This window comes from Nerophis ophidion, linkage group LG08 (genome assembly GCF_033978795.1).
Source record: "Nerophis ophidion isolate RoL-2023_Sa linkage group LG08, RoL_Noph_v1.0, whole genome shotgun sequence".
NCBI classification, from domain to species: domain Eukaryota; kingdom Metazoa; phylum Chordata; class Actinopteri; order Syngnathiformes; family Syngnathidae; genus Nerophis; species Nerophis ophidion.
Window position 1 is genome coordinate 44,945,804 of NC_084618.1, and position 11,058 is coordinate 44,956,861.

The 11,058-nt window shown below is 44.7% G+C and overlaps 1 protein-coding gene across 1 annotated transcript; it reads right to left on the reverse strand.

The window, feature by feature from the left end:
- Window positions 1–7,270: 7,270 nt before the first annotated feature.
- Window positions 7,271–10,756, reverse strand: LOC133558441 (uncharacterized). The gene is made up of 2 exons (XM_061909823.1): window positions 10,445–10,756; window positions 7,271–10,299 (listed from the first exon to the last, which is right to left on the reverse strand). Exon 2 carries the CDS (start codon window positions 8,417–8,419, stop codon window positions 7,271–7,273), a length of 1,149 nt encoding a protein of 382 aa, XP_061765807.1. The 5' UTR covers window positions 8,420–10,299; window positions 10,445–10,756.
- Between the last annotated feature and the right edge of the window lie 302 nt (window positions 10,757–11,058).

Consider the following 11,058-nt stretch of genomic DNA (forward strand, 5'->3'; position numbering starts at 1 on the left):
ATAATAATTTGACTTTATTTTTAACATTTTAGTGACTGAGACCCTCTATGCTCCCCAGAAACCCTAAGGATAAAAAAAAAATATATATATATATTTTTAAGAGCTATTTCTTTGACGCACTTTCCTTTTTCCCCTGAGTTTCACTTTTATGAACCACTTCTTTCGTAACTCTATGAAAGCTCTTTCCTATCTATCTATTTTGAATGACTGTAACACCCAAGAACAGAACAACAACACAGCATTTTCTGCTCAAACTCAACATTCACTCTCACTTGTTTTAATGCTTCGCTCAAGCTGCTCGACCATTGTGTGGATTAAGCCACTAAGATGAAAAACGGATGTGACGTTTTTTGCCACCCAGGTATACACAACTTTGAAAAGAGGTTATTCTTACCACATTTGTGATATACAGCTCCATATGCAGGACAGTGATGAGGTTCATACTCTTTGCCACATTTGGGCCACATAATCTGTTTATTAAGGTTCAATTGTCACATATCCATGTTTGTCCTGTAGTTTCCCATCTACTGATGTGTTTTGGACATGGTGATGACTGCATGGCTAATGCAGCGAAATTTCGTTCTTATCTGTACTGTAAAGTTCAAATTTAAATAAGTGAATTATATTTATTTAGCGCTTTTCCCAAGTGACTCAAAGCTCTTTACATTGTGAAACCCAATATCTAAGTTACATTTTATTTAAACCAGTGTGGGTGGCAATGGGAGCAGGCGGGTAAAGTTTCTTGCCCAAGGACACAACGGCAGTGACTACGATGGCGGAAGCGGGGATCGAACCTGCAACCCTGAAGTTGCTGGCACAGCCCCTCAACCAACCGAACTATACCGCCCCAAATAATAAATAACAATTAAGGAAGTCTAAGTCTTTCTTCCTTCTTCTTTCTTAATTTATTTCAAACATGAACACACAACATAATACATCAGACAATCCTACATTATTTCACATCACATCATGTCCGAAAAGGAGTAGGAAGAAGCAAAGCTTATTTAATCCTACCCCTTTCCCAATTCAGAGCGTCTACAAATATATACATTCATCCGCTGACCTCTTTTATAGTAAAATGAGATCCGTGAATGTATAATACAACAGTTTTGTAATATGTAATTGTGGAGGGACGGAGCCGACGGACTGACGGCGGGGTAGGGCAAGCCGTGGTCCTACCCAAGATGGCGGCCAGGAGGCGTAGTATGCGGCGGAACGGAGAGGCGGGGTGTGCCTGGAGCGACGCTGTAGCAATCAGTACCAGCTGCGTGAAACACACACCGGTTCTCAATTTGGGCATCTCTTCCTGCTGTATAAAAGGGGAGAAGGCAGAGCGATCGAGGCAGAAGCTGTAGGAGAACCAGCCGCAGAAGCAGACCAGCGCAAAGCACCGAGAGCGAGCCGAACAAGACGACGAAGGCGCGGCAGACTGAAGGCGAGAGAAGAGCGAGCAGGAGAGGATCGCTGAAAAGTGATCTGATCGAAAGACAAAAGCTTTATTGAAAACTAAAAAAGAGTCAAACCTGCTCAACAAGATGTCTATCTCAGCTGCATTCGGGCGGAGGGTGGGGTACACTCTCAACAAGTCGCCACCTCATCGCGTTTCATCAAACATATTTTAACGTTGTTCCTCTAGGGCAGGGGTAACCAACGCGGTGCCCGTGGGCACCAGGTAGCCCGTAAGGATCAGATGAGTAGCCCGCTGACCTGTTCTAAAAATAGCTTAAATAGCAGCACTTACTAGTGAGCTGCCTCTATTTTTTATCCATCCATCCATTTTCTACCGCTTATTCCCTTTCGGGGTCGCGGGGGGCGCTGGCGCCTATCTCAGCTACAATCGGGCGGAAGGCTGGGTACACCCTGGACAAGTCGCCACCTCATCGCAGGGCCAACACAGATACCAGGCTCTATTTTTTAAATTTTATTTATTTACTAGCAAGCTGGTCTCGCTTTGCTCGGGCATGTCCATCCATCCATCCATTCATTTTCTACCGCTTTTCCCTTTCTGGGACGCGGGGGGTGCTGCAGCCCATCTCAGTTGCATTCGGGCGGAAGGCGGAGTACACCCTGGACAAGTCGCCACCTCATCACAGAGAGATAGACAACATTCATACTCACATTCACACACTCGGGCCAATTTAGTGTTGCCAATCAACCTATCCCCAGGTGCATGTCTTTGGAGGTGGAAGGAAGCAGGAGTACCCGGAGGGAACCCACACAGCCACGGGGAGAACATGCAAACTCCACACAGAAAGATCCCGAGCCTGGGATTGAACTCAGGACCTTTGTATTATGAGGCACACACACTAAGTCCTGTTTCACCGTGCTGCCCTTTTACACCTACTTGTTGGGGTAATAGTATTTGATCTTATTTATGCTATCTGAATAAATGATGTGATAATGTTCATCAGTCAATTTATTGGTGTTAATTTCCAATCTATCAAGATAACAAAAAACAATGTCAAAATCAAATGACAGGATGTTATTCACTAACATCATGTGGTAGAAATTTGTTTTACATCTACAAAGATACAAATAATTGCTATTGCAGAATCTAGTGGACACATTTAGAATGGCAGTTTCTTTCATTCAAAAACTTCTGCTAATTTTTTTGCTTTGCAAGCTCATCCAGCGGGTCGGACAAAACCTGTACGTTTGACACTCCTGCTCTAAAGTGAGTTGTTCCACAAGATGTTGACACCATTAGAGAGAACTAAAACAGGTGTGGCAAGACGTTAGACAACTAAACATGGCATTCTGGGATATGTTGTTTTCTGTCTACGTCACTATTTTTCACAATCGACTATCGTGGGGGTTACCTTTCAAACCCCTCTTTAGTTAGGGATCCGCGTAAAGTAGGGACTCTCTTTGTTTCCTGATTTGTATGAATATTACATGCATTTTAAGTGTTTAAAAGCCCTCCTCGCGGCTTTTAAACACTTATAAAAACATCCTATGCCCCTAAAACACTTCATATACTCTTGAACCTACATCTATTCAACAGGTATTAAATTCTCAACTGTACTCAATGGTAAATGTATTATTTATTTGAAAATAACTCTCCTTGACACTTTTGTACTTTGAATTGAAAAAAAGAACATAGATTCATTTAAAATCACTGAAACAGTGACATTTATTGAGTGTCTGATTAGGGTTTTTGATGTTGTGACAAATACTTTACGTCAGGCTTTCACCAGTAATTTCAAGACTAAAAGCCTTGGAGCGATATTTTCCTACCTTGTTTTATATATCTGTGCTTCTCAATTAGTTTCTGTCATGCCCCCCCACATCTGCAACACTTGATTTAAATATATTAACTCAATTTACAATATTATCTGTGGTCCCCTCCAAAGAGTCTCATTGTATCCCATTGGATTGAGTTTTTTCTTGCCCTGATGGGGGATCAGAGGCTTGTGCAGCCCTTTGAGACACTTGTGATTAAGGGCTATATAAATACACTTTGATTGATTGATTGAACATTTAAACATGACTCTGTGATTCTCACAACTGAGGGGGAAAAAATGTTCACCAGGAAGTGCATTTATATAGGATAGGACAGGGTAAACTGTATTTATTGTGGACAAAACACACAAAAGACATTAAATGATCACAGCTGATGCAAACTGCTGCCGCTTAGCCGAATATTCAAAATGGCCGACTGAACTTGTGGCATTTTGCGACATTTTAGACATTATTTTCACATACTTTGCGGATCGCAAATACAATTGGATATGGTTTAATGGACACAAAGAAACACACCTTAGGATATAAAGTCAACTTGTTTTTCCACTGTACTGTTGCTTCAAGCAAATGAATGACGTCGATTCAAGTAAAACACTTCCCTGCGATTAGGTGGCGACTTATCCAGGGTGTACGCCACCATCTGCCGGATTGTAGCTGAGATAGGCACCAGCGCCCCCGGCGACCCCAAAAGGGAATAAGCGGTAGGAAATTGATGGCACTTTTTAAAGTAAATTAATAAAAATTTTCCCGTATGACATTCTAAAATTGCTTTGTTATAAAAAATCTGTCCTTTTTCAAAATTAATTGAACTCAGGGGACGGTGTGGCGAAGTTGGGAGAGTGGCCGTGCCAGCTGAGGGTTCCTGGTTCGATCCCCAGCTTCTACCAACCTATTTACGTCTGTTGTGTCCTTGAGCAAATCACTTCACCCTTGCTCCTGAAAGTGTCGTGGTTAGGGCCTTGCAAGGCAGCTCCCGCCATCAGTGTGTGCTACTTTTACAAACCCTGTTTCCATATGAGTTGGGAAATTGTGTTAGATGTAAATATAAACGGAATACAAATATTTGCAAATCCTTTTCAACCCAAAATCAATTGAGTGCGCTACAAAGACAAGATATTGGATGTTCAAACTCATAAACTTTATATATTTTTTTGCAAATAATAATTAACTTAGAATTTCATGACTGCAACACGTGCCAAAGTAGTTGGGAAAGGGCATGTTCACCACTGTGTTACATCACCTTTTCTTTTAACAACACTCAATAAACGTTTGGGAATTGACAAAACTAATTGTTGAAGCTTTGAAAGTGGAATTCTTTCCCATTCTTGTTTTATATAGAGCTACAGTCGTTCAACAGTTCGGGGTCTCCGCTGTCATATTTTACGCTTCATAATGCGCCACACATTTTCGATGGGAGACAGGTCTGGACTGTAGGCGGGCCAGGAAAGTACCCTGTGGAGAGGCGGAGCTGGCAAACGAGCAGCGGGGCAGGGCACGCTGGAGCCCGGCCCAAGATGGCCGCGAGGAGGCGGAGAATGCGGCCGAACAGAGAGGCTGGGCGTGCCAGGAGAGACGCCGCAGTAAAATGCAGGTACGTGGGTCGTGCACCGGTACACGATTACCATTTCTCTTCATGCTGTATAAAAAGGGAGAAGGAGGAGAAGAGCCCGCAGCAGCGACCAAGGAGCGAAAGCAAAGAGCAGACGAGGACGAGGATGAGGGCGGTTGAAAAGCGGACGGTGAGCGAGCAGTGGAGAGGAGCAGCTGAAAAGCGATCCGACCTGAAGACAAAGCTTTATTGCAAAATACACAAGAGTCAAACCTGCTCAAAAGCAATGTCCTTCCTGGGTGGTTCATTGAACCCTCAGGACGGCTTAAGACCCGCACCTTTTTTTTTATGAAGCCACACTGTTGTAACACGTGCTGAATGTGGCTTGGCATTGTCTTGCTGAAATAAGCAGGGGCGTCCATGAAAAAGACGGCGCTTAGATGGCAGCATATGTTGTTCCAAAACCTGTATGTATCTTTCAGCATTAATGGTGCCTTCACAGATGTGTAAGTTACCCATGCCTTTGGCACTAATGCACCCCCATAACATCACAGATGCTGGCTTTTAAACTTTGCGTCGATAACAGTCTGGATGGTTCTCTTCCAATTTGGTCCAGATGACACAATGTCGAATATTTCCCCCAAAAATTTAAAATGTGGACTTGTCAGACCACAGAACACTTTTCCACTTTGCATCAGTCCATCTTAGATTATCTCGGGCCCAAAGAATCCGGCAGCGTTTCTGGATTTTGTTGATAAATGGCTTTTGCTTTGCACAGTAGAGCATTAACTTGCACTTACAGATGTAGCGACGAACTGCATTTAGTGACAGTGGTTTTCTGAAGTGTTCCTGAGCCCATGCGGTGATATCCTTTAGAGATTCATGTCGGTTTTTGATACAGTGCCGTCTGAGGGATCGAAGGTCACGGTCATTCAATGTTGGTTTCCGGCCATGCCGCTTACTTGGAGTGATTTCTCCAGATTCTCTAAACCTTTTGAGGATATTATGGACCATTGATGTTGAAATCCCAATTTTTTTTGCAATTGCACTTTGAGAAACGTTGTTCTTAAACTGTTTGACTATTTGCTCACGCAGTTGTGGACAAAGGGGTGTACCTCACCCCATCCTTTCTTGTGAAAGACTGAGCATTTTTGGGAAGCTGTTTTTATACCCAATCATGGCACCCACCTGTTCCCAATTAGCCTGCACACCTGTGGGATGTTCCAAATAATGTAAATAATGTATCCCATTGGGTTGAGTTTTTTCTTGCCCTGATAGGGGATCTGAGGCTTGTGCAGCACTTTGAGACACTTGTGATTAAGGGCTATATAAATACACTTTGATTGATTGATTGAACATTTAAACATGACTCTGTGATTCTCAAATCTGAGGGGGAAAAAAAAACGTTCACCAGGAAGTGCATTTATATAGGACAGAACAGGGTAAACTGTATTTATATTCCTAAACTTTATCAGTATTTATTTCCACCTTTCCCAACTTCTTTGTCACGTGGTACTGGCATCAAATTATAAAGTTAATGACTATTTGCAAAATAAAAAGAATATATATACATCAGTTTGAACATCAAATATGTTGTCTTTGTAGCATATTCAACTGAATATGGGTTGAAAAGGATTTGCAAATAATTGTATTCCGTTTATATTTACATCTAACACAATTTCCCAACTCATATGGAAATAGGGGTTGCAGAACCCATTTACCATTTACCATTAATCGTGATTAATAAAAAATTTCAAGCACGATTAATAAAAAAAACAAAACAAAAAAAAAACAGTTTGACAGAGCTAAGTGTAATATTTGATACCCTATTTAAACCATTGGAATTATAATATAGTTATAAAAAGCTTTTGTAGATGAGCAAAGTGACCTAAGGTGCTGCCATTTTGGGAAAGCCTAATCCTGTCACTTGACAACCACTTTAAAATGTTTACAACACATCAGTGGGGAGTTAATTAGGTCAATTCAAGCACAAAAATGTAAGGGACACATTTGAGGACCTTTTAAAATGCTGCTGACATGGATTATATCTGGTTAAAAGCCCCCAGATGTGCAGTTTGGACTCATAACACCTTTACACCACAAGATGGCAGCATTGACCACGCCATATAAGATCGGTTGAACCTGCTTCTGACGTTGCAGACAATTGCAGTCTTAATAACCCCACTAGTGTTTATCCATTAGATAAAAAATCACCATCTGAACATAAAGCTACTCTAACAGCTTCAGTCTTGCAGTTTTTTAATGGCGATACCCACTCATCTACACGTTGCAGGACTACAAATATTTATTTTCTCCTTCACCTAATTAGAAGGGGGATTATGAGGTTATAGTGTCTTTTTCCCCTTCACTATACTAGTGTATAATATATGAATGTATGACACACATCACCTAACCCATATGCAATAACTAAGATGCAAGAATGTGCTAAAATCCTGTACAGTTGTGTTCCTGACTCTTTCAACCCTTAAGTGACATATAGGAAACTTCTTGGAGCTTGTACAACACATCATCTAAAGTGGGCATGAGGTAGTGGGACCGTTTCAGGGCTCGGTTGAGTGGCTTTGGGTCAATGCATAGTCTCAATTTTTCCGTTTTTTTCACTATGACCAGATTGCTAATCCAGTCTGTGGGCTGTGTGACTGTGGTTAAATGTCCATCCTTTTCATATTGATCGAGCTGTGCTTTAACAGCTGCCTTGAGGGCCACTGGAACATTCCTGGGGACACACTGCACAGGCGCCACACTGCTGTCCAGCTCAAAGTGAACATCACCAGGCAGGGACTCGACTGGGCTGGTGAACACGTCGTGGTATGTGTTGATGAGACGCTCTTTGGTCAGGTCTCCCCTCCTGCAGTGTTCCACTTTATTTAGCTCCACAGGAATGGTGAATCGTATTAGGCCTAGTATCTCACATGTCTCCCCCGAAAGCAAGGGCCTTTGGCCTGTATGCATAACCTTAAAGTCCAGCTTGTGTGTTCTGCCCCTAATGACACACTGTGTGCTGTACAACCCCAGCGAGTTCATCCACTCACTGTTGTACAGCTTCAATCTGGTGTGACTCTTCTGAAGAGGCGTTCTAGGCGCCAGTCTCATCTTGTCCTTCATGCTAATCACATTGCAGGTGGCTCCCGAGTTGAACTGGCACCTCTGGACCCCCTGTTGCAGTGGCAGATTGACAAACCACTTTTTCCCTTGCGTGTTTACCGCTCCCACGCTCTCTGCTGTGTACACATCTCTTTCATCACTGTCCTCCTGTTCCCCTGTTGACGGGTCATCCACAGCATTCAACTGGCGTGCGTGCTGACCCCTCTTCATGCATACTTTGGCGAAATGGTTGGCAGTGCCACAAGAGCGGCAGGATTTACCAAATGCAGGGCACTGGTCTCGCCCACGTGCGTGTCTTGTACCACAGTACTTGCATTCCACTGTGTCTCTCATTCTCTGGAGCTGTGCACTGGTGTTGGTGGGCTCAGATGACCTACCGGCAGACCTGCGTCCATATCTTTGTCCCCCCTGCGCGGCATTGATGCTCTCTCCAGGCCCAGAGTTGCCCAGTGACATTGTCTTTAATTTATTGTCCATGACCTCAGCTGCACGGCAGATCATGATTGCTTGATCCAATTTGAGATCATTTTCTCTTAGCAAACGACGTCTGGCGCCCTCATCAGCACTGCCAAGGACAAGCTTGTCCTTTATGAGTTCATCTTTTATAGCTCCATATTCACAAGAGGCAGCCTTTTCTCGCAGCCTTGTAACAAAAGCATCTATGGGTTCTCCTTCCTCTTGCTTTAAGTTTCCAAAAACGTACCTCTCGAATGTGACATTCTTCGCGGGGGTAAAGTATCCCTACAGTGCCTCCAGAATAGCATCGTCATCTTTCTGTTGGTCGACAGTGAGTCCCAGGTTGTATTTGTAAACATGGAGGCAGTCGTTCCCCATTAGCCGTCTCAGCACCGCTGCTTGGACGGCTTCTCCTTCTCGTTGAGCCCCGTTGCCAGCAGATAATCCTCAAACTCTGCTCGGAAGTTTTTCCAGTTGCCATGAATGTCTCCAGCCATCTTCATGGGCTCCGGAGGCGGGATGTTGGATGCCATTATACCAACGCGGTGCTAAAGCTAACAGGCTAACTGAAACTGCTAAAACTCACCAAGACAGATAAATGCACACTGTCTCAAAACGGTCAGAATGTGGGGCATAATCGGGTCCTGCTTGGACTTCTGACACCATGTTATAGTATGTGTTGTATTATAAAGACGACAAGAGTCCTGCTGTGTGTCAGTACCGTGTATTCAGGCTGCATGTAGGAAGTACAACGGAGGTAAACACACGTGACACAGTGACAAGTTATAGGTGCGGGCACCGTGGCTGCCACAGGGTGGCGCCGCATGTCCATACAATCATCCTGTAACAGTGAGCTCGGGTGCAATGGCCCGATGAGGTCCATGCCTATTCTTTCGAATGGGACCTCTATAAGTGGTAATGGGCGCAAGGGCGCCTTCGGGACGGCCGCTGGATTTACCAGTTGGCATTGAGGGCAGGCGGCGCACCAGTGGCGCATGTCTGCCCGAATGCCCGGCCAATAGAACCGGGCCATTACCCGATTAAGTGTTTTGTCGTAACCCATATGTCCAGCCATTGGGTTCACATGCGCCGCCTGGAAAACCATTTCCCGGTGGCGTTTTGGCACCAGCAACTGGGTGATCTCTTCTCCCGTCTGAGTGTCACGGGTCACTCTATACAGCCTATCTCTCATAATGGAGAAATGAGGGAATACCCGCCCCGCTCCCGGGCGCACTACCTGACCGTCGATATAGTCGACTTGGTCCCAGGCCGCGCGCAAAGTTTCGTCTCACGACTGCTCGAGGGGAAACTCCTCCGTAGGATGCCAATGGGAGGCCGGGGGGGCGTCCCGCGAAGCCCCCGCCGGTTCCCACTCGGCAGTGGCGGAAGCCCACACATTTCATAACCCCTTCGCCACTGAGAACCGCGCGGATACTCCCTTTTCCTACGGTCCGTGAACGCCTCCCCACAAATTGCGTCACGAGAAGTGGAAACCCCGGCCAATTTGTCCCTAATATTATGGGAGGCGTAAGGTGCGCACTTACAGCAACCTTCACACTATGCTTTTGTCCCCGATGCCAAATTTCTACTGGAACAATGGGATACGTGTGCACATCCCCATGAATACATCTAATTCGCCCCTGTGTCGCCTGCCTCAATGCCAGGTTTTGGTGGATCATGGTTTGTTTGCACCCCGAATCCACCATTGCCCGGTATATACTCCCTTGAACCCTTACCGGGACACAGTACGCCTCCCCTGGATCGGAGGCGGGTGCTGGGGGCTCGACCACCCGTATCACCTGCCCCACCTCCATCAGTGAGCATTCCCTGCGCACGTGACCAGGTTGGCCGCACCCCCAGCACACCGGCCCTGGCGTTCGAGGTGCCGTCTGCGGGGGAAGCCCTTGTTGCGCAGCGCCGAGAACCTGGACAGAGGGAGGAATGTCACACATTTCATAACCCCCTTTTCCCCCCCTCAATAGTACTTGAGTATGATGTTGTGTGTGCGTGTATGAGTGTGTGTGTGCGTGTGTGTGCATGTCCCTTTTCAGTCTTAGCTTGTTCACTCACAAAGTTTTTAACTCGCTCAGTCCTCCCACAACCCTTCTGGCGTCCTCAGCACCTCCTGGGGTCCTTCTGGCTTTTCAGCCCCGCCCTGCAGTCACCAACGCTCCTAAATAGAGACAGGTGATTAGATAACTCGTTCCAGCTGAGGTATCCACTCACCTGTCATCTTGCTTCCAGCCGGCTCCTGTGCATGCCATCGCCGGCAGGCGGCGCATGACCACGCCCCGCCTCTCACAAATCTATCTATCTATCATCTATCCATCCATCCATCTATCTATCTATCTATCTATCTATCTATCTATCTATCTATCTATCTATCTATCTATCTATCTATCTATCTATCTATCTATCTATCTATCTATCTATCTATCTATCTATCTATCTATCTATCTATCTATCTATCTATCTATCTAAATACTGCATATTTCAATTTTACTATAAAAAACAAAGTTGTCTTTGAGATAAAACCTTATTTGTTTTACTTTACACCAACCTCAAGTTGATATAAAGATTTACTGTAAGCATTAAATGAAAATAAAAAAATAATAATAATTTGACTTTATTTTTAACATTTTAGTGACTGAGACCCTCTATGCTCCCCAGAAACCCTAAGGATA

What these genes read in the sequence shown, in the direction of transcription:
- LOC133558441 (XM_061909823.1), bottom strand. Translation starts at nt 8,419, where the DNA reads ATGATCTGCCGTGCAGCTGAGGTCATGGACAATAAATTAAAGACAATG.